The sequence below is a fragment of the Telopea speciosissima genome, chromosome 9, assembly GCF_018873765.1.
Source record: "Telopea speciosissima isolate NSW1024214 ecotype Mountain lineage chromosome 9, Tspe_v1, whole genome shotgun sequence".
Classification (NCBI taxonomy): domain Eukaryota; kingdom Viridiplantae; phylum Streptophyta; class Magnoliopsida; order Proteales; family Proteaceae; genus Telopea; species Telopea speciosissima.
In genome coordinates this window covers 61,176,311-61,202,189 of record NC_057924.1, presented here as the reverse complement: position 1 = coordinate 61,202,189, position 25,879 = coordinate 61,176,311, and the positions used below count along the sequence as shown (strand labels likewise).

General features: G+C 38.2%; 4 protein-coding genes and 2 non-coding genes across 7 annotated transcripts; all 6 read right to left on the bottom strand.

Moving 5' to 3' along the window:
• Positions 1-1,292: 1,292 nt before the first annotated feature.
• Positions 1,293-25,202, bottom strand: LOC122639567. Its single transcript, XM_043832431.1, has 2 exons — positions 25,184-25,202; positions 1,293-2,440 (listed from the first exon to the last, which is right to left on the bottom strand). The coding sequence occupies exon 2, from the start codon at positions 2,355-2,357 to the stop codon at positions 1,473-1,475; it is 885 nt and encodes a 294-aa protein (XP_043688366.1). The 5' UTR covers positions 2,358-2,440; positions 25,184-25,202; the 3' UTR covers positions 1,293-1,472.
• On the bottom strand, positions 4,649-9,699 carry LOC122639568 (U11/U12 small nuclear ribonucleoprotein 25 kDa protein-like). 2 transcript variants are annotated; one of them, XM_043832432.1, is made up of 5 exons: positions 9,661-9,699; positions 7,054-7,327; positions 6,846-6,951; positions 5,006-5,105; positions 4,649-4,821 (listed from the first exon to the last, which is right to left on the bottom strand). In XM_043832432.1, the coding sequence occupies exons 2-5, from the start codon at positions 7,271-7,273 to the stop codon at positions 4,735-4,737; spliced, it is 513 nt and encodes a 170-aa protein (XP_043688367.1). In that variant the 5' UTR covers positions 7,274-7,327; positions 9,661-9,699; the 3' UTR covers positions 4,649-4,734. The 2 variants fall into 2 exon arrangements, with proteins under 2 accessions (XP_043688367.1, XP_043688368.1); XM_043832433.1 differs by lacking the exon at positions 9,661-9,699 and having other exon boundaries at positions 4,807-4,836; positions 7,054-7,371.
• On the bottom strand, positions 15,440-17,085 carry LOC122639225 (transcription termination factor MTERF4, chloroplastic-like). The gene has a single exon (XM_043832048.1). It carries the CDS (start codon positions 17,083-17,085, stop codon positions 15,526-15,528), a length of 1,560 nt encoding a protein of 519 aa, XP_043687983.1. The 3' UTR covers positions 15,440-15,525.
• On the bottom strand, positions 17,415-17,486 carry TRNAW-CCA. Its single transcript has one exon. It is a non-coding gene; the product is annotated as a tRNA-Trp (tRNA).
• On the bottom strand, positions 18,375-18,446 carry TRNAW-CCA. Its single transcript has one exon. It is a non-coding gene; the product is annotated as a tRNA-Trp (tRNA).
• On the bottom strand, positions 21,874-24,276 carry LOC122639566 (polygalacturonase QRT3-like). The gene is made up of 3 exons (XM_043832430.1): positions 23,993-24,276; positions 23,214-23,450; positions 21,874-23,037 (listed from the first exon to the last, which is right to left on the bottom strand). Exons 1-3 carry the CDS (start codon positions 24,239-24,241, stop codon positions 21,982-21,984), a joined length of 1,542 nt encoding a protein of 513 aa, XP_043688365.1. The 5' UTR covers positions 24,242-24,276; the 3' UTR covers positions 21,874-21,981.
• Positions 25,203-25,879: the final 677 nt, after the last annotated feature.

The window sequence follows — 25,879 nt, the reverse complement described above, 5'->3', positions numbered from 1 at the left end:
AATAATAACTAATTAAAAAGGAGTGGACAAGATTAATTTTTAATGAAAGAAGAAGTTATCATCTCAAATTAGATAGTAATTAACCCATCTTTGTGAAGAGATGGCTTCTCTTAATTTTCTAAAGTGTTTGGCTTTCCATTGCACCACTTGGTTGAACTCTGTTTTGTCAAGATGCTCCGTCTCTGATTGTAGGATTTATAGTTCATAATTTTTGTGAGCTTTCATGAATCTGACGCACAGAGTTATGCTTGGCACGATGTTTCTCCTTTCTAGACAGTGGTGACGTGAGTCATTCAGTTGATAAACATAGATACACTATCAGCATTTTCCTTTTATGGTGTTGGAACAATTTCTGGGTATAGATTATATGTAATTTCTGAAGCAACTGTTTCACACTATATTGGCAAGTAAGCAATGAATCAATCCCTAACCACATAAGTATATTCTGCTTTTTTTGTTGCTAGTATTTGCCTAGAATTCTATTGGAAAAGCAGTTCAAAATCACAGGGTAGAGAGGGTGAGCAAGGAGATCAAAGACATCATTGTGTCCAGAGTATTAGTAAGGAGTTCTGCTTGGTGGAAAGAATATTATTGACAATAGGTGGTTGGTATATAAAGCAAAGGTGACAAAAAAGAGAGCCCATGAAAAGGAATTGACCTTCAGAAGTGGTTATTAAAAATAGTCTTTGTAACAGAATCCAGGTAGCAAACATCCAGGAGCTAATAAGAAATAGTTTAATATTCTCTTCCCCCCTCCATCCCCCCACATTGCTTAAGGTAACTTGGCTGTGGTTGGTTATCCAGACAGTGTGAAGAGTGTGTGAGAAGTTTACCTTTTGAGTTTTCATCACTCTCCCACACCTTCTTGCTGTTTGATTGTATGAGAATGTGAACCATGGGAGTAATGCTTTTTCCACCCACTTTCTCATTCTCCGAAATAAAGATGTGGCAAATCTGACTAATCAGTTGATTGTTTATAAAAATGGGTGGGGATCCAACTCATTTTCTTGCACTTTCTTTCCACAACCAAGCATCAATATGGGAAAATATGTTATTTTCTTATACTTTACGGCATTTCCACTGTTACACATTCTCCTTGTCTACAGTTCCAATTTTAGATGTTCTCTCGCATTCTCTTTACAACCAAACCCAATTTAGGGAAGAGTAAGACCACTTATAGATAGAATTCATTTCGGATTTTCTTGGGAGGGGACCAGTTTCTTCAATTGCTCATGTAACGAGATGGTAAAACCAAAAATAATGAAATCAATGTAGAGCTCATAAGATCATATTTCAATAGCCTCCGAATTTCATTACATTAGTAAGCATATGGGATGAGAACAAGCATCCATGCACTGTGACAAACCTAGAAAGAATAGTATGGCATATGAAAAAAAGAAGCAAAAGTAAAAAGGCAAATCTGTAGGTATAGGGCAGCACAAACTCACCATCCCTGGATGAAAAAGGATCAATTAAACAGAATCAGAAGCAACCCACTTCCAAAAATGCCTTTTCACAAAGACTGCCTTATCAGCCACCATCTCTGCTTCGCTGCAATCCCTGTACTCCCCAACCTCTTCTGTACAAAATTCTCCTCCAGGCAACCCATCCACCCAAGCATCCACTGAATGCAACACATAAAAAGCAGGCAAACCTGGATAGGAAGCCGATACCCTCTCTTCTTCCTTCATCAGATACGAACCAGGCACAATCCTCACAAGCCCATCATCTGAACTTTTTTGAATTATCGATCCAAGCTCTTCCCTAACAGCCCTTTTCACAGCATCTTCAACACTCTCTCCAGGTTTCATCTTTTCCGACAAAGGCCTACATCGTTCTCGAAGGCTGCCGTCGGATAGCTCCTGGTGCGACTCAATAAGAACACTTCCATGGCCATCGATGACTCTGACGGTGACGACATGAACAGTACGGAGAGGAGGGCTCGAGTCGACAAGCGAGGTCTCACCTTCAGCGATTTCAAGCCAGAGGTTGTGTACGTTCTTGGTGCCTGGCTTGACACCCCAAGAGGCAAAAGAATCGGAAGGCAATCGAGGTTTGAGCCAATCTGAGAGGGATTGCGGGGTGGAGAAATGATTAGGGATGGTACGTTTGTATTGGGACATAATTGGGTTCTTGAGAAAGAGACGACGAGGGTTCGAAGGGAAAGAGAAAGGAGGGATTTTAGGGAAGAGAAGATGGTGTTGAGGTTTTGAGGACGAGAAGAGGAAGAGAAGGGAGAGAGCTGTGAAGAAGAAATCAGGGAGTGATGTGGGCTTCTGGAAATGATGAAGATGATGAGGTTTGTTTGGGTTGTTGTTGTTGTTGTTGTTGTTGTTGTTTGTGATTGGAGGAGACATCGATCAATGCTGATTCTGGTGTTCGCCTCGAATGGAAAATTCGATCTTCTGGGTTGATTCCATCAGAGATAGTCTCTCTCTGTCTGTCCGAGTCTTGAGTCCCAAAGGGAGCAGAAGCAGTGTGGTAAGTGGGTATTGGGTAATGGTGGTTTAGGTCCACAAATTAACGTGTGGAGTCTGGTGTTATGAGTTATTAGAGTGGAATTGGAATTTGGAACATTATTAAGCTGAGAATGATAAATACTCTGATGGGAGTGATGGGTCCTACTAATCCAAAGTTGCAAATCACTCATGGCCATGCCTTTAGAATCATTCCAATTCGGATTCTTTGATACCCGGATTAGTGGACGCCACACTACCAACAGCTTCATTGGACCTTTGTAGGGAGGTAAATGAATAGTTGAAATTCGTTTCCGTATCCGTGTCCGTATCTGTTTAGCACTATCTGAATCCGTCCGAAAGCTAAACGGATGCGGATACGGATAGGCTATAGCTATCCGAAAAGCTATATTTACATGTAAACGGATAAAATATCCAATCCATATCCGTGTCCGTATCCGTTTATTATTATCCGAATCCGTCGGATAGCTAATCGGATGCGGATGCAGATATAGCACTATCCGAACCGAATCTGATCCGTTTACAGCCCTAGACCTTTGTAACCGAAGAGGCTTTCTGACTTAAAACATCCAGACATCTTTACATCAAAGATGTGAAACGAAACACAAAATTTTATCACTCCATTGCTAGGTCCAATCTTAAAAAGAGAAAAATTCTCTCCATTTTGGATGACTAGGGGTCCTTAACTTCTAATATTAAAGAAATTGTCAATGTCTTCATTCACCATATGACTTCCATCTTTACATCCTCCAATCCTTTCGATTCTACTTTTGTTGAATGTCTATTTGATCCTACCTTTGCTCGACCTAGCTTGTGTTCTGCCCCTTCCCTGGATGATATCCATCAAGCCGTCTTTGCTATGGATCCCTACAAAACCCTAAGCATTGATGGTTTTCAAGCCTATTTTTTATCAAAAAATTTGGGACCTCATCTCCAACTCTTTCTTTATTTCTCATTCTCTCCCTCCTGATTGCAATCGTACTCTTCTTTGTTTCATCCCCAAGAAGAATAATGTCTTGAAATTTCTGATTTTCGATCGATTAGTCCCTACAATATTTCATATAAAATCATTGTCAAAATTTGCACCCTTCTTGGTACTGGGGGCTTGGGTTTGCGAAAAGTTGCTACCCATAACAAGGCTCTAATACTGAAACTTGGGTGGAGGCTCTTAACTGACAACAACACCTCTATTTGGGTTAAGGTCTTGAAAGCTAGGTATTTCCCTCAATCATCACTTTTTAATTCAAAAATTCTCAAAAAAAAGAGGGTCATGGGCTTGGAACAACATTGCTAAGAGATTCTCCCAACCCTTAAACAAATCGTTCAAGTACATGTTGGCAATGGATCTTTAATTTTCGTTTGAGATGATCCTTGGATCCCTTCTTTACCAAATATTCCCTTGTCTTCTCCTTATCCCAAAATTTCTCCCTTTTTTTGTGTGAGTGACTTGATTGTTAATAATTGTTGGAATCTTGATTAAATTCAATCTGCCATCCCTTTTAAACCTCTCCTAAAAAAATTACTGAAAGTAGAAGAGCTAATCTTAGCCAGCAAAGGTAAGATATCAGATCGAAGATTGAGACATCTCTAATCAAGTTGATGAGAAAACCCAAACTCTTGAGAGAATGGGTGACAAATAGGAAATTAGTGTTCCGGTACAAGTTCCACCATACAAAGAGGCATTAAAAGGCATTCAAACAGGTTCTTTAATCTGCAAATAGAAATCCATTGACCCATGATAAACAAGAACTTGGAAATGAACAGATTCATGAGTTGACCACTGATCATGACAATACACACAAATTTCGTCTGTTATTTTTTAGGGAGAGGGTTGGGTATGCCACCAGCTTTCGGTAAGCTAGCAGCATAGACCAATCACTGGTCTGGACACAGGAGGGCAAGAGGGTATTTTCCAAAGGGGCAGGAGACAGGAAGACACATGCTGCCTTTTTCCTATTTTTTACGACAGACAAGCTGCGACTAAGGCAAGCCTTGATAAAAATACATTGAACATTTGTTTATATATTAAAAAGGAAAAGAAAAGACTCCTATTGTATCAAAACACATAAAAAAAGAATCTTTTCTTTTCTATAGTCTGACTAAAAAAAATGGGTTGCCCAAAAAAGAAGAAGCTGAACATCATTGTTTGAGAACCCAAATAGCTTATCTAGCATTCATAAGAAGAGCATCCATTATGTACATAGCTATGGGTCAATAAGTAACACCTCACTAAAACAAGCTGGATGGTGAATATGTATCATTTGCGACCATGAAAGAAGCGATGTTTTCTCCTCCGAGTGTGTTTTCGATATACCCTTGACATGATAAAGGAAATAAAGTGTACCTACGTAAAAGCCAGCTGTATTTAATATAGAAGCATAAATGCACTCATCTTATCTATCTAGGTAAACTGTCCATAATGTCTTGAAGGAAGCCGTTCCATGAAACCCCCCCCCCTTTTTTTTTCCTATAGCTATTTGGTTATAAATGAACAAAAGAACTAAACAATGCAAAAGGATAGCAATTACCTGAGAGTTATTGCGTATGCCAAAATCCTGAAGTAGAGCATTATCATCAATGAGCTTCTCATTATTGTGGGAAAGACAGTAGTTAGCCCAAATATGCCTCCTGCAAAGCACAAACCATAAATAACTAGATACACCTTTCAATCAAATAAATACAAAATCTCACACGCAATTTACATCTGACTACAAAATACAGGTTTTGTAAAACTCAAAAGGAGTTACTTTAAGGTCGACTCTGAAATGTGCAAGTCCAACCCAAATGGAGCTGCATATGAGGTGTAATTTTTCCCCAGTTTAAAGTAAAGTTCACTTTGCATTAAAAAATTGAGATGTACAATAGACACAAAAAACGTATGAGCTATACATGTATACACTTATTTTTGGGGTAAAATATACATGTATACACGTGGCATATAGCATATACCAAAAAAAAATTTAATCACAGGATCTATGTTGAATCCTTGCCCATAAATACCTAAGGAGATTCAGTCAATAGATTCCATATATGTTGTCCCCTTTATCAATCAGTATGAGAAAGCCAGCCAATGGCCTAAGGTGTTACCTTCCACAGGATTCTCCATTTTCTCCAAATGGAACAAGGCCATATTGTTGAGAACTCCTTAATAGAGTTTGGGGGACAAAAATAAACTCCAAAATAGCTTTAAAAATAGGCTCATATGTCTATCATAAGGAAAGTGTTTTGCTATCCCGACATTGGCTTCACAATGGTGGCTAGATGGTTTGCTCTCTCTTTGAGCTTATCAATGGTGAGTACCTTGTCCCTCCCCCCCACCCCCCCCCCCCCCCCCAAAAAAAAAAAAAAAAAAAAACATTGCAGCTTCCACCCTCAGAGAGATCAGCTCACCCCATTTTTTCAGTTTGGGGAATAGTTTTTTCTCTCAACACAATTGTTTGATATAAACACTTCACCAAGCAAAACCCCTTTCTGCTCTATCATCCATATATTTCTATCAGCACCATAGGGGATCGTTAAAGGATATAAGCTGCTATTATTGATTGAAACGAGTCTTAGAAATAAGTTTTTGATTTTCTATATTTGCAATCATACAACATGCTTCCTGAGCAGCAAAATAGCTTCTAGCTCACAATTCCCCGTATTCTGTGAATTAGAGAAACAGAAACAACCAGTGATTTTTTAATCTCAAATCCCAACCAGTGATATTTTACCTCAAATCCTAAAAATTGTAAAGCACCATCAAAGAGCCCTCAAGGTCATGGAAACATAACCACAAGGGGTAGCTCAGTTGGCAAGAACCATGCCTCAGGAAGCAGAGGTCCTGGGTTCAACTATTCTTCACCCCTTGGGGTCATCCACATGAGGTCTCAAGGTTCTAATTGGCCTCAGTCCTTCATAGTCCATATGAGTTGTGGTGTCTACATGGGGCCAGGATTTGCCCAGTGCACCCAAAGAACGCACCATGGGTTCATCGCTACCCAAAAAAAAGGGTCATGGAAACATGGACTCTCAAGGTACCACGATAATGGGGGGCAAAAAGAAGAGAGATTTCAAGACCATTCCAATCAACAGGATACAATGAAAAGTTCATCTGTTGTATTAGCCATTTTTTCGTGTCAGGAATTCATAAATGCTTTCCTTCCTTTTCCTTAATCTAAAAAAAAAAAAAGCTAACAAGAAACAAAAAGGCGAAGGGGAATAGATATCCCCTTTCCGCCACAGGACCAAAAAAACCAGCAAGATAAAACTAATAATGAAAGAGAATCAATTCAATGAAGTTTGCTCCATGGAATTAGAAACGAAACTCATTGATTAACCAAAAGTGAGATTCTTAAATCTCAGTATGGATAGGTTAAGAAAGTGTACCATGAAATGTGACGATGTCCCAACTGAGACTGTTCCATATCATTTGTTTTCATTTTGATTGCCAATTTCAAATCCTTAACAGTTGCCGAATTCAACACTGCAACATCTTCATTGACAAAGACCAAATCAGCCACTAGCATAACCAAACAATTCCACAAGGAGTAACGATATCAAAGTGAAAGCTATATTGTTTGGGAAGAAGAAGTACCGAATGTAGTATTATCCATTTTAACAATGGAAATTCTCATAGCACTGCCTAATTCCAAGTTCATCAAGGTGTCCACATCAGCGAGGGTGGGTTTCTTTGGAACATCAGCCAGTGTGGGGTCATTGAGGAGGGCCGAAAGCATCGACTGTAATCGTGCCTTCTTTACATTACTGCTATTGTATCCTACTACTGATTCCTCACCCTTCACATTTGGCTCCATCTCTTCCTTTGAATTGCTATTCTCTTCCACTGATTGGTCGTTGAAGTTCACCCTCTGCGGCAAAAGCCAAAGATTGCCTTAAACATGTAATTCCAAAACGTTTAAGTTTTAACCAGTGAAATATGTCCAATTATGGAATCCTCTCACAAAGCACCTCAAAAAATAGCATAAAAATGATATCTTCCTGCGTATAGAACTCAGGTTCAAAGCATAGTTGTCAAGGCGGCACCTAAGCCATATGTTGGTGTCGCTTTGGTCTTCCCCCCCCCCTCCCCCTCCCCCTCCAACGCCTAGGGTCCCCTAGACGCCATGGCAACCATGGTTTAAAGTAGATAATAAGAAAACAATTGAGCTTCAACAAATTGCAAATAAGAATGAAGTTTTCCTGAAGCTACTTGAGATATATCAATAGTATTGTAATACCATTGACAGAGAACTTGGGTAACGGTTAGAACAGAGACATATAGGAGAGTTCTCTTGATGGAAGATGTATCACAAATGATTTGTGTGGGTCACCAAGCAAACAAGGGCAGGGTCTAATCCCCATGAACCCTAACCCAAAACCAAGCAAAACCCAAATTACCACTGTAAGCCTTTGATCCCCCTCCCCTCCCCCCAAAAAAAACCCAACCCACAAGGCTGAATGATATAAATGTAATGTCTCAGATTCTTCAAATTTTCTTTAATAGGCTTCCACATAACCTTTGCTCTTATTGACTAAGCTCAGCTCAAAGCGAAATGCTAAAAGGAAGCAGCTGAAGGATGTATGAGAACTGGCAGTTCGTAACAGAAACAGGAGGAGAGAAAAAGGAAAATGAAATACAACATTACAATGCCCCTAATCTCCAATAGATCTCCCTAGACCAGGCAAAGGAAATAGCATTCATGTCCGGTTTAATTGGACCATAAGTTATCCAGATGCACTGTATATATTCCCAAAAAATCTAAAGAAGGAAAGCCTGGAAGCTGATCAATGATACTCTCAACTTCAAGAAACATGAGAATCTATAGCCTAAGCAACATAGATTGCAAGCAGTGCCAGTAAATAGGGAGGGGGGGGGATGTGCATGGCAAATGCTAGCAGTGTGTTCCCAACTTCACCTCTAATGGAACAAACTTAAGGGGTGATTGTATTGTTACTTCTACCTGTCAATATTATTTTAAATTTTCACGTCCAAAAGAATGCGACAATCACAGAGCCATAATCACTTGAACAAGGGTTAGTACTCAATTCCAATACTATAAACGATACTAATTGAATATGATTATCCCTGCATAGACAGTACATAACACCTATAACACTTGGGATATAAATCTTCTTAACAAGTGAAGATCTAATTATGTTCATATTTGTCTCAGTAACAGAATTAGAGTGTCACGACCATTCATTTTAGAAGACGTTTAGTGTAGAATTTAATCAAATGACTTTTTTCAAATTCCAGAATAAAGCTAAACAGAGAGCAACTAAGGCCGTATTTGGCATCATTTTGGTTTGCAGGTGTCTCAGTACTACGAGCAATTCTGAGTGTTTCTTCATAAAATGTGTCGGGAAGGCTCTTTAATAGAAGCAGTACTACAACATCCAACTTTAATATTGTAGGGTACATGGGGTATCTAAATAGGAGTTTTTTCATGGCATTATAAAATACTGTCCCATTTTTATTCTTATCTACCTTGTAAACATTCCCACACTTCAGGAATTTAGCCTTGGGCGTACCATCGCAAATTAGCATTTGTTAACCATTACTATCCAACAATAGAGTTAAGAGTGCTTCATATACACATCAGCATATACAATCCCAAATCAGTTAGCATCTATTAGATCTTCATTTCCAAATAGACAATGCATTCACCCATATACTACTCAAAGAAATCACACACACACAATTCCTTACCAGAGAGAGAGGTGGGGAGGGGCCTTACCTAAACTCCTAATTCCTGAAGGTCGAATGGCTGATTCAGGAAGGAGGCCATCAGGCAACAGATGGCTCATTCGAAAACTCATAAATAGCAAACAGATCCCTAAAATTCAAAAACCCCAAAATAACATTAAGGGGCAGCGACTGGCATTCGAGAATCAAGCATCCAAAAAAACATAAACAATTGCAGGAAGAGTGAGAGGATTGGGGCATTAACATCGGAAGCAGAAAGAATAACCACAAGGGGCGTTTAACAGGGCAGAGACTTGCAAAGACAGAAAGAGGGGGGAAAAAAACTTACACAAACAGCAGAGTAGCAGAGAAGAGGGACGGTAAACAGGGGCACGCAGAAGAGAGAGAGAGAGGGGCGGTGACTGGAGCGGTGACTGGAGTACGGAAAGAGCAGATGATGATATTCAGACTCAGAGATGGGTACCCTAGGAGGAGAGATGGCGATGGAGATAGTACCTGTAATCTGCTTCGCGCGAGGGAGAAAAGCTGAACTGTTGAGTTATCCGCCAAGTGCTGTGGAACCTAAATAGTTTGTCTGTTTTACATGGAATTTAATGCTGGCTAGATGTCCTCAACAAGTCACATTAAAAAAGATATGATTCTAATTCATAGAGAATTCATAATATTCATAAAAACACTGAATACTATTATACTTATATATTTTCAATGAATCAATCTAATTATTTTATTACAAATTTCACATATATATTTCTATCAATCCATGTGTTGATTTTCATCGTTTTCTAATTAAACGGTAATCTATTGTTTGAAGCCACTAATGGTTAATTAGCGCCATTACATATTAATAATATTTATTTTCGATTTAAACAATTTGGTTCGACTCGATTTAAACCGTTGAACTAAATGATCCCAATTTTAAAACAAAAAAACAAACCATTTATTAAATGGTTTCACAATTTTGGTAAATGATTTCAGTTTGATTTTGATACCCTTACGTGGAATGTGCCAAACACATTTTAGTGTGGATCATCCACATGTTAATTGCAAAGCCTAACTCAATCAAATATCCCTTACAATGAATTCACATGCATCACATCTATATCCATGCATGCCTATTGGTACTCCGATCTCTATTCGATTCCTTCTAATTTATCAATGTTTTGTTTTGCCACTCAGCAAATTTTGTTTGCGTTGAAACTTGACATGTGAACAGAAAACCTAGGAGTCTACCTGCCCACAATAGTTGAACCCTATCCAAGTTACCAAGTGGCAAATATAAGCATGCAAACTAAGAATTTGTTTCTAACCCACCAGTCCACGAGCCGTACATCCCAAAAAATGGGAAATATCAATGTAGAAGGCTAATGTCACGTTTGTCGAAATTTTCAGTTTTATTCCTAGGAATGAAAATAGAGTAAGGGTTTACTATTCTTCTTCTTTCTTTGTTTTTTGGTAATAGGTTTACTATTCTTCTTGAACCATATAAACTTACTTCGTATGCTCACATTTGTTTTTTGGTAATAGGTTTACTATTCTTCTTGAACCATATAAACTTACTTCGTATGCTCACATTCACAACACTATGGTATGTTAAATGAAGCTGAAGTTTTATTGACAAATTAACCCCAAATCTCTAACTCACATGCCATATTTCAGCTCAAACTGAGTATTGTCAAATTTCAAAATAACGCACTAAAGATTTTTGAACTACCAAGATGGAGCTTTTAAAACTTATTAGAATGGCATGAATTGATGAGCTTATTAATGTGACCCAAATATTTTTCACATGGCAGATCCGATGGTGGCTTGTGGAAAGGTAGACCACAAGGTCCCTTCTCCTATGTAAAATTTTAACCTAAATAGAGTTTATCAAGTGGCAAAATTGAGGATAGAAAATCATATGAGAGTTGAGAGAGACACAGTTGTAGTTAGAGTACTTAAATGATGGTGGCTTGTGGAAAGTTAGACCACAAAGTCCCTTCTCTTGTGTAAAATTTTAACCTAAACAGAGTTTGTCAAGAAGCAAAATTGACGATAGAAAACATAATTATGGGAGTTGTGAGAGGCACAGTCGTGGTTAGAGTACTTAAATGTTTGTGGACATATATGGGAATGCATGCCAATACACAAAAAGTAATTTTAGTGCTTACACACTCCAATAGTCATAATATCCGTAGTCTTACCCTTGTTTTTACAAAGAGGCTGTTTTCAGACTGAAACTAAGTGGTCACAATGGAACAACCTTTACCGTTGCACCAATGCCCTCATAATTTGAATTTGAGTCTAATATGATCAATCCAATTTATTCTTTAGATTTCTATGGTCAAAATTATCAATCATCCTTCCACATGGCACAAAGAAATTTTGTTATCAAGAGATTTTCCTTGTATCTATCCCTCTCCTCCCCAAACAAAAGGCAGAGATGTCTTTCTATAGAGGAGGAAAGAGAGAGAGAGAGAGAGAGAGAGGGAGACAAATGGGAGCACTGGCGTATGGACAGAGTTCTTGCTCCATTGAAAATATGGGGAAAAGAGAACTGTTCGGTCATGTGGATCTTGTGCAAAGATGCAAGAACACACGAAATTACCGTTCTACCCTATGAAATAAAAAATCTCATTCAGGCAATGCCCTTGTGTGTTCTCTCATTGGCCCCCGTGCTGATATAGGGGCTAAAATCTTGTGGGCTGGGAGAACCCAACTCTCCTGCAGCCATGTTAAGATTCAGCTCTCATAGAATCAATAATATAGCAAAAAGAAATATTGAAAAATGCAGGACTTCTAAGAATGTGCACAGAAATATTCCCCCACCCCACCCCACCCCACCCAACACCCCCCCCCCCCAAAAAAAAAAAATAGTTCACTAATCATCTGTGAAGTTCTAAAACTAAACCTGCCCATCCATGAAAGAAACATTTTCCCTAATCAGTATAAGCAATTTTCATGTCTTCGGAAACATGTCACAAAATGACACAGAACCCCAAATCCATCATCCAGCCTTGTGGAAATCAATCCTTGGATGGTCTACATGATGTGTTTGAGAACATCAGGCAACAACACACCCATACCATTAGATACCTCTTGCAAGTCCTCCACTACCCTGTTGTCAAGTCCTCAAACCAAAACAAATTTGTTATAGAACCCCAACTCACCATCTCCTTCACATTCAACATCCTCTCTTTCATCAATACCTCCCACCCTTCTGAGGCTCCATTACCATCATCCCCCTCCATTATGTGGATGTTGCTTTTTCTCTTCCAGCAGCTACTTCCTTGACTTGTGCAGTTTGAACAACTGCTGCAGCTGCTCAACCAGAACAGTACACATAAACCTCAGCTGCATGATGTAAAACATGTCACTATCAGTTCCGGACTCTGTTCGTGGGCTTTCATTGGTAACACTTCTTGGATCAGAAAAGAGACTCAGAACAGACTGGAGGATCAAATATTCAAATAGCATTGCATTTTCCAGAGACCACAAATGTAAAGTAGGATGGGATCTTCTGCATCTTCATGTTCTCCAGCCACATCAGGCATGGAAAATTAAGAGAATGAAGGAAGTGACTTCCAGCATTTGAATTCTTGGAAGGAAGAAGATGGAAGGGAGAGGGAGCTTGTGGATTTCTTTTGGTGGATGGTGGTTGGGGAGAATGTGGCACAATTCTATTGGCAACACCAAAAAGAGAGTAATACGATCCAACTGCATAGAATTTTATAAATAAGCCAAGTATCGGATGTAATAGCATCAACCAGACAACCACATACCTCGATCATGCTCAAAATAATTTACAGCCCTCCATACTACTGTACAACACCTGATACTGCAAACTCAAACTCAGCATCAGGGTCCTCTGATTCTTCTCTGTCCTCTTCCAATTCTTTGACCATGGACGTGTTGGCTTCACCATCTTATTCCTGTCAATAAAAAACAAGAGTCGACATCAGAATACAGTACTCTAGAGTAACTCTTTGAGGTCAGATTTTAACTAAAGACACACATTGGCAGCACCAAAAGTGTAACATCTCAACTATCTTTTATGACTGTTGACTTTTAGGGTGCTTTCTGAATTAACAAGAAAACTCCATATTTGGAAATCTGCATTGGACATAATGGTGAATCCATATATTAAGCATGAACTGTAACATTTCATTCTAGATAAACCTTAGTTATAATGTATCACTGCTCTCCATTAGTGATGTACCAATTATAACATGCTATCAGCTTCTTCAAGCACATTCATGGGTAATATTTTTTTTTCCAAATAAATAACTCATGCAATGCAAATTCAATTATAAAGATATGCCCAATTAATGAGCTGGATGATAGCAACGCTGCATTAGACATGGTACTTGATGATGGCTGTGATTTATTCCAGACCCGCTCATAAACTAGAGCAATGCTCAAGTCAGGAGAGATTATATCGCCAACAACCAGCTGCTACATGCCATGGTCATCCTTGAGAGGACCTAAGAGATCCAACTGATGGCAAATTTTGCTTTTAACAGCACACAGCAGAGAACCAATTTCAGCTCCGGAATAAGGATTCTTAGCCATTGATTCCTTGATAAACTCTTACTGTGTATGTGCTTTGTTCGGGAACCAAGAGATACGACAGAAAAAGACTTATTGCACAGTTGTTCCAAAATAAACTGCCTAAGTGTACATGGTTAGGAAGGACAGTAGAACCAAGTCCCACAAATTTTTACTAATGCATCTTAGTTTTCGAAAATTGACAACCCTTGACTTCAGGAAAAGGACCTGAAAAAAAGAGAGGGTAATAACACCTTATTCTAACCTATAAATACCTATAAATACCAACTAATAATGTTTGCAGATGCAATAAGTTTCAAAACAAAGGATAATATCATTGGAGATGCCAGGAAACAACTCCTAACACTTAAAGAGAAAAGACGAGCAGAAGGATCAAAACCTCTATTCCACTCCCAAAATAATCAAGAACCTCAACCAAGGATTCAGAACTTAGTGTCATAGTATGGTCCATGCTGGAATCCTGGACAATATCGATCCAGATTGGATTGTGCTGGACAGGACGATCCAGACAGAAAAAAAAATAATTCAGAAATAAAGATCGCTGATACTGTGCTGTCCTAGTTTGGATTGTCAAGAATGCCCAATCAATATCAAAAGAAGATGACCCTATACAGAGTTTTAAAACTGACAGCAAATTTAATTAATAACCCAGCGTACCAGAGCTCATCCTATTGTATCCGCTCCATTGATTTGCAAACCATATGAAGGACGTGGATCAGCAGCTGTTTGCTTTCATTGTTCTCAAGTAGGCAACCGTACAAAACATCTTTAAAAGTTGATTCAGATTATTCATTAACTTCATATTCTGAACTATCAGGCCATCAATGACAATTAGAGCATTGAGAACTTCCAGACAGCAACTCCTTTCTCCTGAATCTACCATTAACATCAGAAAGTCAGCAGATGGAAGAGAGCAGAAAAGAGCTCAAAAATTTTTTCACACAAAATCAAGATGTAGTTGTGTCCATAGTTAGCAAAAGCAAGAATGGCAAAAAAATGGAAACAGATGGTATGGGTTATAAACGACATAAAACACCAAACAGTACAGTAAAAAAAACCAGAGAACGGCAAAAAACTGGAAAAGGAAGGTACAAGTTTTAAACATGTAGATTTTTTTAAAATTAAAAAAAAAAAGAGGACTAAAAAAAAAGGGCAGTATATTACCTGAATAACTGCATCTAATGTTCAAAACAATTATAACATCCAATATTAATGCATAAATGTTCCACAACCCATTATATCCAAAATACATCATCCAACATCAATTCCAAATTTATACAAAAAAAAAGAGCATCCTAGTGCACAAGGCTCCCACTAACTACAAGATCTGGGAGGGGCAAATATAGGCAGCCTTACCCCCGCTTTGCGGAGAGGTTGTTTCCATGTTTCCATGTCCAAAGTCTTGTCGAGCAATGTGGCTTGGCTATGGTATTGTTCATTATTGTCAATAAAGCCAACACACTCCCAAAGTGATGCATGTTCAGTTGGAATTGGGAGTCATCGCTTTAGAAATCATTTTCAGTAGATGCATCAGTTTGTTGCTCAATTTCAGGGTCCATACATAGAACCTGAGTTGAAGGTGATATCATGAGAAATATATCCCTTCGAATCAACTTTATATCGACGAAAGTATTAGATTTGTAAGACAACCCCCAGCACCGGAATCCTATTCGAGGAGATATTAAGCTTTGGAAATTCATTCAAACAGGGAAAAAATTCTGAATAATGAGAAGGCAAACAAAAAGATAGAATCACATTACCATCCGGAGTATAAAAGTTAAATTTGATTGATTATGGACATGAAAGAAGTCACTAAAGGGAAACAGAGCGTCTATAGAGTATTTCATCATCACTCTCATCTTCTTCCTCATCTGATACGATCTCACTCCGAGGTAGCTCTAATCTCCCACCCATATAAAATGATGGCCCCTTAGTTTCTGTCTCAATATAATCAGCCTGTAGTCTCTCTTCAAAACACTGGTCACTGCAGTTAAGGAACCATGACAGACTACACTTGATCCCCTTGCTCGATAACCTCTGGTACCTGGGCTTGATCCTTGATTCCAAACTGTAAGTGAAGTATTCTGGGAACTCCAGGAGCTCTTGTGTTGGCCGTTTAATTTCACTCTTGAAAAAGTAATAACTATTCTTCATTAGCTCAACCCGAAGAGCAACCAGTTGTGGACATTTCACAACTATCTTTGCTACATCATCAGCTGCTATGCCCCGGCCACGGAGGAACTCAATGGATTTCAAAATCAAATTTTGATTAAGACTAACAATTTGTGGCATCTTCTCTATGACACCAGCAAAACCTTCAGGATCAATCTTCAGTTTCAAATGAAAGAAATACTGCTGGGAAGACAACTTAGCCTTCAAAGGGAGCCCAAGTATCTGTGGATACTGTGCTATAACAGAACCTAAAGCTTCCCTTCTAACTCCAAAACTGATTAAACAGTCCACATTCGGTTTCATCGTCTCTTCGAGGTCATATCCAAGGATATAAGGCCTTTTTTCAAACATCCGGGCTAAGATCTTCTTGGGAAGCCCTAGAGAGACCAAGTAATCAACTATAGGCTTGATCTTTGTGCCTACTCTTATTCCCAGAAGGTAAGGGTACTGAGTGATCATTGGCCCAATATCTCTTGGGCAGACTCCAATGCTCACTAGGTAAGCAACGGAAGTGCTCATGGTACCTTCAAGCTTAAAACCCAGAAGCTCTGGGTACGTCTGCAACACATATCCAATATCCTGCTTCTCGACATCAAGACCCCGAAGGAACTTCACAACCGGAACAAGCTCAACCACCACACTCGCATTAAGAACTTGAGGGTAATTCTTCACAAATTCTCCGAATTTTGCCCTTGGAATACCCATCTTCTCCAAGTAACCCAAAACAGGGATCATATTCTTCCGAACGCTACACCCTAGCATCAATGGGTACTCATTGATGTCATCGATGGTTAACCCCAGCTTCTGGAGGAACTCAATTCTCTCTTTCATCACTTCAATTGTTGACGGTAGCTCCAAATGCTCTAATTCATCCGGAACTATTCCGGAACTCTTCAAATAATCGCAGATGATAACACGAGACACCAGCTTCTCCTTTCGGCCTTGAATCATTCCCCAAGTGACCGTGGGCATCTCGTATTCTGGGAATTTGCTGGACTGGGTCGAGAAAAAGCAGGTTGAAACTATAGGGTTCAAAGTTTTGGGCTTCCTGGAATGTTGAATCCATTGATTAACAGTGTTCACAGAGGAATTCTTGATTGGTGAGACTGAAGCATGCGCTGCATGCCCAATGTAAAATGCTTTGCAAATGTTTCGTTGGGGAAAAAGGAATGAAGCTTTCACTTTTCTCGTCAAAACCATGCTCATCTCAAAAACAAAAGCACCCAGATGAATCAAAAGCTTCAATTCTCAAAAACAAAAGCACCCAAATGAATCAAAAGCTTCAATCGATCTGAAAAAAAATAAAAAATAAAAAACGAAGTTCAAGGTTCAAGACTTCCAAAGAAGTGAAGCATGGCCTAACAAGGAGTTAGCCGCTTAGATCCTTCTCTGTTTAGGTCTTTCTTCAAACGGCGATATTGGGTTGGGCGTTTGGACAGAAACGGGAGATAAAAGCAGAGACGAGCAGAGGTGCAGACGATGAGACGATTCCGATCGTCCAGGGTAAAAATTAGATTCGGAAATGGATTTGAACCTGACGTGAATCGAACACGCAACCTTCTGATCTGGAGTCAGACGCGCTACCATTGCGCCACAGATCCGATGGTAGATACTTATGGTATTTTGTTTTAACGCAGCATCGTTAAAGTATCGCACCATCTCATCTCATCTCGGCAGATACATCGCAAGATATCGCTATGATACAATGAGATACGTCTCTGTTTTTTTTGTTTTTTTGAAAAAATAAATGGTTTTAATCAATATCTCTTTATATTGGTCAATAAGGTCTGATACGATACAATATAATAGATATGTATTGATAATTGATACGATTGATTTAGGGGTTGAAAAAGAAATTTAAATTATCAATACATATCGCATTGTATTGGTCAGTATGATGGTGATGCTATATAATGAATGCGATACATTGCAATACATACACGTAACTTCAGAATCGTGATTCCATACGCCTGAAAGCATCAATAGCACCTGGATTGACAATTTTTCACCAAAAACGTCAATTTTAACAAAATGTAATATTGCCCACCAATATGAAACACGATAATTTTACCCAAAAAAAAGGTATATTACTTGTCATCCCTGGTTTTCAAACAAAACTCAAATCCCCTCTTAGTTACTGAAAATACTGAAATCAATCCCTTGTATTAAATCCCAATATAACAAATTAATTTCTATCGTTAATTTTATGCTATTAAGTGATGATGTCAACCAGTTAAATAAATTTAAATCTCCAAACTACTCTTAACATCCAAATATAGATTTCGAAGTGTAATATTGTAAATTTTATTTTAATATTTTAATAAAACAATAAAATAATCCTTTCACATCAATAACTAACCGGGAGATGATGTATAATTTACCCCCAAAAAATACAGCATACACGATAACGATACTTTATAATCTTTACCAATTAAAAACAAAAAACGTTACTTTAAAATTGAAAAAACAGTCATTATTTTTTTGAGATTTGAACCCGACGTGAATCGAACACGCAACCTTCTGATCTGGAGTCAGACGCGCTACCATTGCGCCACGGATCCTTGTGCAATTAATGTGTGGCGTTTAATTTTTACACGGAAACAAAAAAAGTTAGCACCAAAAGGTCAATAAAATTAGTAATTAATATGTCAGGGTTTTAGTAACGAGAATCAGATCGGTATCGACGGATAGTGATCTGATATAGACTCGGATCGCCATAAATGGGGTTGGATCAGTGTTAGGCCTGTAAATGGATTGGATTTGGCTTGGATACGAATCGGATGTAATCGGATTCGGATATTTTCTGGTCGAATACGGATACCTCTAAACGAATTCGGATGGATTTAGATGCGGATCGAATTCGGATTTTCGATCATCCGTTTACACTTCTACCTTGTGTAACCCGAACCTTCCTCCCCCCTAGTGGATACATTTCAAGATCGTTATTTACTTAATTTTTTATAATTAAGTATTCGGATTCGAATTTTTTTCCAAATATCTCTAATCGAATAAGGATGCCCCTAAACGGATACAGATGCAGATCGAATTTGAATTTTCGATTATCCATTTACAGCCCTAATCAGAGTGAATTACCCCTACTTTTTAATAAATATTAATCTTTATTATATTTTTACCATTGGCCCGTATCCAATGGATTGGTATTAGATTGATCAAGAATCAGGATCACCAACGTAACAAAGGTCTATCATTTATCCAAACATAACAAGACACCATCTACCATCTTTTAAAAATAAAGGTACGGACAATGTTGAAATTAAATCTACGAATAAAAATGAGTGAATCACATTCATTCTTCCAAGGAAAGAGAATCGAATGATGGAATTGAAAGATAATCAGGTTTGAATCAGAGCCTCCTGTTAAATTTTCTGATTGCTCCATCGCTTTTGTTTACAGCTCCTCCTAGTTTAACCCCTGCTACTTACTTGATTTACTTGGGTACTTCTTTATTGGTCAGGAAATTAATAAGTGAAGAATTTATGTTCAACCCATCTGGTATTTCTGTTTCTATGTCCTATGTATTCATATTTACTGGTCTAATTCTAGAAGTCAGATGTTTATTTCCTTTGTTGTTTTAAGTTTGCAGGCCATGAAGGGGGCAGCGGAGGTTGAGATTGAAAATAAAGTGCAGGTCTGGTTTTTGGCTTTAAAAATCAAATGCTTAATTCTCTTCTTGTTTTAAGTTCACAAGCCATGAGAAGGTGGAGTTTGAGACAACAAACAGTAGGGTTCTGATAACGTTTTTGCTGCATAATCAGGGTTTTCTTTTTGGTTTTTTTGAACTTTCATGGTTTAGTAACGGTTTTTAGTGAATCAAATTTAGCACATAATATACGCATCGACCCTCAATCGTCGGCCAGAAAAGAGAGAGAGAGAAAGTTGGGGTTAAAGCATGAAATATGATGAAATGACAGAAATACCATTTTAAATGTCAATTTATGAGATTTTAATAAAAAAAGTTGAAATGTTAAGTTTACCCGCATCTAATTGACCCTTCAACCAGGGATGTAAATGGGTCGGATTCGGATCAGATACGGATAAGATGTGATCAGAGTATTCGGATTTTTTTCCGGATATCTTTAAACGAATACGGATATCCCTAAACGGATGCAGATTCATATTCGGATTTCGGTTATCCATTTATATCCCAGCCTTCAATACCTCATTACTCATGCATATTGGTCAATTCACCATTTTGTTATTTTTCCAAACATAATCCACCCTTGTTACGTGAATAACAACCTCTTTCTTTTTTCTCAACTAAATTTGAGAATAATGGTTGGATAAGACCAGGCCCAAGCCCATGCCCAGGCCAATGCCTTCAATGTCGATGTATGTGTTAAAAATTTACAATTTGGTAATTAATGCATCATTAAAGTTTCATAAAACATGTTCTGATCATTTTATCCTAACAAATTATAATTTAATTGGGTTTGGCATGATATCCATCATAAATTTTTTTTTGGGAATGACATCCCCATCATAAATAGAGTAAATTATCAAACCAAAATATCCATCTAAGCTTATCAGATAGTTGAGTTTGGTTTCTTGAATTCTATCCATATTGCATATAGTATTACAATCACTTTACCTTGTGTAGCTTTATATAAGGCTCTATTAGGTTGCAGGAGAAATGCAAATATTTCTTTCGGAAGTGGAATATATATTACAAGAAAAGTCATTTTTGGTTTTTGGTTGTACGACTGACTATGATGTATAGGTCAAACTGTTGGGCAGTTAAGAAGCGCCATATTGAGAAACTATGTGTAGCAAAGATGAGGATACTAAGTTGGATGTGCAGAAAAACTAGAAAAGATAAAAGTAAGGAATGAACGTTTTAAAGTTGACTTGGGATTTGCCCCAATCAATGATAAGCTCCGAGAGAGTCGTTTGAGGTGGTACAATCATGTTCAACGGAGACCTAGGGAAGCCTCAGTAAAGAGGAGTGATATATGATCCCAATTGAAAGAGTTAAAAGAGTTAGGGCCAAACCTAAAATGATTATAGGAGAAATTGTGAGGAAGGACATGCATTGTCTAGGTCTTGTACCAAGTATGACCTCAGATAGAGTTTATTAGAGGGTGTGGATCCATGTACCAGACCCCATTTAGCTGAGATTCTCCTTCCTTTCTGGACTATGCCACTTCCTCTTACTTTAATCTTTCATTTCTCTTTTTATTCTCCTTTCTTTTGTCAATTCCCATTTTTCTTTTATCATCTATTTTCTCATTCTTTTTTTCCCCATCTTAGTAGTTGACCCCATTAAGTTGGGATAAGGCTGAGTTTGTTGTTGTTGTTGTTTGTTGTTGGTTGTAAGGGAAACACATATACTTCTTTAGGAAGTGAAATATATTTCACAAAAAAGGTAAATATTTTTCTTCATTTCCCTTGCAACCAAACGCCGGGGGGGGGGGGATTTTGGAATTGTGGGTTATGGAATTTTTGAGACATCGCTAAGGAGAGCCAAATTTTGTTTAACTCTCACCAGTTCCAATTTTGTGTAACAAAAAATCTAGAAAGAAAATTACAAACTTGTTTGAGTTTCACTCTTTATAATAAGAGCATCCTCTGATCGATGGCTGAGTTAAAATGCTTACAAGCAGAATTGTGTTGAGTGATGAGGATGAGAGCCAACTCAACTTTTATACCCTGTGTTCTTGCTCTAGTTATTATTTTGAACAAATGATGAAGGGACAAGCTATGTATAAAAACCTTTATGTGCATTTCAATAGTTAAAATCTACAACCAAAGAAGACTGAAAGGAGAATGTACTTGTAAAATCTCTGGTCAGTTCAAAGGTCAATTCTGCACTTTGTGAACTCTCAAATATAAAGACTATATCAGCCTGTGGCCACCGAGACATGCTTAAGCATATCTTGTATTCATATCATATAATATATATACCCAATACAACAGTTTAATGCTCTTACATGAGTTTCTTAATCAACTTTGTTTATGAATTCCTTCAACAAAAATTTAGGAATTCATGATTAGCTACTAAATGTTGTAAGATGTAAGAATCCTCCACTGCTTTAATTCACCCCTTTCTGTCCCCTTTCTCTTCTTCAACAGAGCAGGTCATCCAGTACTTACGGGACTTTGATCCACCATAACATAGATACTAGCAGTTACTGACGCATCTGATTCAACCACAACATGGTTCCCAGACACATTCCGCAAGGAGTGGTTAGGGAACGAATCGCTTGTGCTTAATGTGTATAATACACTCTTTATGAGGTTAGGAAATAGTAGAACCTGATTGAAATCAATGTCCCATGAGCTTCCATTCCCCTGTTTCAATCCTCTTGCAACAGTTGCCCTTAATGTCATCCCATTTACATTGTTCCGGTCAATCACAACTTGATCGATGGTTGTGAAAGGCCCATTCGATTGATCTAACTGAACAATGTCCACCCCGGTACCGCTTCCTGAGAACATGTTATCAACAATATTTACACCTCTCACCACACCCTTTATGGATTTGAAAAGAACAAAAGCATCTCCAAGGAAGAATGAGTTTGAGACATGTAATTGCACTGGATCCTCTGCGACAATACCGGTGTAATCCATGTAAGAATTTACGATTCGGGTTTGTGTCAAGCCGGGTAGTTGTAGATAAATGCCAGTTCCACCAAAACCAGTAGCCTTGTTGTAGCAATGTATCCCGGAGAGAGTATTAGCCTGACCAGATACTAATATTCCAGTGGCAGCAGAAAAGATGACAACATCTGTGACAGCATTGTCATTTCCCATTAGGCTGATTGCAGTGCCGGAGAAGTTCCTCTCGCCGGGGTCACCACCGGCGGTTATGTGTTGGCCGAGGAACGAATTTCTAATGTAGGTCTCATGGCCACCTTTAACCAAGACCCCATTGGATGTGAAATGAGTGATGTAGCAGTTATCTATTGTAGTTCTAAGTGAGTTGATGACTGAAATGCCACCTCCTCTGTAGTTGGAGTCAAATAATAGATCTTTGAGAGTTATATATTCATAACTATAGGTTGATGAGGAAAGCTTCTCTTCCATGGAATTGTGTTTTTCATGTTTCTCTTCAGCAGCTGAAGATGTAGATAGCTCTATCAAATACCGGTCTACCAGAAAATCATTGGAGGCTTGCAATGATCCCCCATGAATCTGTTCAGCAAACCAAGTCAAATAAACATAAAAGGGTTCTAAAATTGCTGTAAAAGAAACTAATACAAATGAGACACCATAGCAGATTAAAAGCTTAAACTTACAAAGGGAAGAACTAAGCTCTAAACTCTATGCAAAAATAAGCAAAAAAAAATCACAAAAACAAAGGAGCCTACCAAGAGGTTTCCGCCACCAGTGGATGGCAGTTGCAAAGGCCTACTTATCATGTAAGAGCCTCCTTCAAAGAACACTTCTGCACCACCAAGATCACTGATCCCCTGCATCAGTATTCGGTCACTTGGAGGTTGAAAAGCATCAGAAATTGCCTTGAGGAGTGCATCTGTGCTATCTGATTTTCCACTAGGATCTGCACCATAGTCAGTTACACGATAAATTCGTGATTTTGATAACATCTGCATCATCATCAAATGGTATTGATTCAGAAAAAATTCCAAGATTGTCAAAGAAAAATAACCAAATCAAAGAATTAATGACAACCCAGATTCTGTGAGGCATTCACATGAACACATCATCATCACCAGAAATTCTACCAAGAATACCTACTAAAGAAAGAAAAGAAGAACCCGACAGAGTTGAAGGAAATAAAAAAGAAGAAAAAGTTAACGGTTTGTTGATAAACAAACAAAAGAATGAACACGCATGAATTTATGAGTCATGACCTAACATTATCATCATCATTCCGTGACCCGTAAGATTTAAGTGAAGATTAATTACAGAATGTTAAACTAAATTCAAGATTTCGAAATCCTTCTTGATAATGCAGTAGAAAGCATGAATTTTCCATGATCACCACCTTCACGAACACTCAATGAAACAGATTTGCAGAAAACGAGAACAGTGTACCTAAAGAACATAAAACCCACAAAGCAGAAGTAAAGAAAAATAGCTAAAAATGATCTGAAAGGAACAAAAGCAAGAAAGAAAAAAAAACTACCGTGGGGTTATAGCTTGGTGAGGGCGAAACGGAAATTGGTGAAATAGAAAGCAAATCACGGCGGAAAAGTGAAACCTTGAGCCCTTGCATTTGTTTAATCTTGTCACAGTAAGGACTCTGTGTCACTGGAAAGCTACCCATCTTTGCAGTCTCACCATAAGCATGAAATACAATCAAACTAGCGAGCCATACAACCTTGATGAAGATTACCACAGCTTTTCTTGCCATTGTTGCTTTCATGTGGTTCATTTTACCTCTAAAAATTGACTGAGAAACAGCAGAAAAGCAATTGCAGTTCTATATTAGAAGAAGAGAAGAAGAAGAAGACAGAGAAGTGATAAAGAAGAGATCTGTAAAAATGAAAACAGATGGACCTACCACTCTACCAGATGTCTTAAAGAAAAGGAGACGCTCTTGGCAGTAATTTCATATTTAGATTTCCCTCCAAAGTCCAAACCTCTTGAATTCTTCGTCTTTCTTCTCCAAATCCGAAGTCAGTAAGTTGGCAGTTACGGACTCATCCACTTTACCTTTTAAGGACCCCAACAGGTTTCACATTATTTAAAAGTTTTCGTACATCATCCTCAATCCATTGGTTTTGATCCCAGAAAATAGTTAAGGGAAGACCGGGAGAGGGTTTCTTATAAGGGTAGTGTAAGCAGGAACTGCACACTACAACCCACTGAGGAGTTGAAAATTAGTATCATTCATATGGGTGTACATGGTTAGAATAGAAGAAAGAAATGTCATTGTTTGTACAAGGTCAGTGTAGTAATCTTTTTCTCAAAAAATATTAACTAGTTGATCTCGTGGCCCCTATGCCCAGATATAGGAGCACACAAAATTACCGTCCATACCTATGAAATAAAAAATCTCATGCATGTGATGGTTCTACTTACACTTTCGTTGACTCATGCACTGATGTAGGGCCATGCGACCAGGTAGCGATCTCTTGCCCTTAAAAAAATATCACACTCTTGAAGATGGATTTAAGAGCCTTGCCATAGAGAACCCACCAAATGAACAATCCAATAGAGATGGCTCGGTGGTTATTGAGAATAATGGAGCCTACTGCATCATATACTCGTCCACATTCATGAGTATTCATAATAAAAGTCAAGACACCGAAAATAAGTTTTACCAGAAAAATGCGAAGCTGACAACTACCTCTGGGGTCATAGTGTTGCGCACCTCTCTCTCTCTCTCTTTTAATGACACTTCTCAATTCTCACATTCGTGGAGAAGAAAAAACTATTTCTTGTAAAACTAGAGAGATAATTAGTTAAGAAGAAATTCATGTTAAGGTAAGATGAGATGAGGGATCATAGTCAGGGAATTTTAGTACTTCAGAGTCGCCTACAATGGAACCATAATCAGCAATCCATGTCTCTCTCTCTCGGGATATGATTTACGCAAACATAAGTCGATACCACCAACCCATGTTGTCTATGAACCACTACAAAACAATTGGTGGGCTTAAATAAACGAAGCATTAATTGCTGTTACTGCTCACCCTTTTGCTGGTTCTTATCGGATTAGTAACTTTCACCCAAATTACACCAATGAGAGCAATAACCAAAAGCAGCTTTAACTAGCAATCCAATCCGTGTCGCTCTCTGCAATCAAAATTCACAACTCGATAGCACCGACCCATGTTCTCTGTATAAAGTATAAACCACTACCAAACAAAACCTGGAACTTAAATAAATGATAGCATTAACTGTTCACTATTTTGTTGTTTATTACTGGGGTAAGTAAAATTCTCTAAAAATTACACAAAAGAGCAATTAAAGCAGGCATTAACTAGGGGTTGAAGTTACTGATACTAGACATATAAAATTCTACTGAACTTACCTGATATCCTAACCGTTCAATTATTGCTTATTT

Bases quoted from the DNA above. Each gene is read 5' to 3' on its own strand.
- LOC122639225 (XM_043832048.1), bottom strand. From the start codon at position 17,085: ATGGTTTTGACGAGAAAAGTGAAAGCTTCATTCCTTTTTCCCCAACGA.
- LOC122639567 (XM_043832431.1), bottom strand. From the start codon at position 2,357: ATGTCTCCTCCAATCACAAACAACAACAACAACAACAACAACAACAAC.
- LOC122639566 (XM_043832430.1), bottom strand. From the start codon at position 24,241: ATGAACCACATGAAAGCAACAATGGCAAGAAAAGCTGTGGTAATCTTC. The intron at 23,451-23,992 runs GTAGTTTTTTTT...ATGATGATGCAG, and splicing joins CACCAAGCTATAACCCCACG to ATGTTATCAAAATCACGAAT. The intron at 23,038-23,213 runs GTAGGCTCCTTT...TTTGCTGAACAG, and splicing joins CTGGTGGCGGAAACCTCTTG to ATTCATGGGGGATCATTGCA.
- LOC122639568 (XM_043832432.1), bottom strand. From the start codon at position 7,273: ATGGAGCCAAATGTGAAGGGTGAGGAATCAGTAGTAGGATACAATAGC. The intron at 6,952-7,053 runs GTACTTCTTCTT...TTGTCAATGAAG, and splicing joins AATGGATAATACTACATTCG to ATGTTGCAGTGTTGAATTCG. The intron at 4,822-5,005 runs GTAATTGCTATC...GCTTTTACGTAG, and splicing joins GCATACGCAATAACTCTCAG to GTACACTTTATTTCCTTTAT.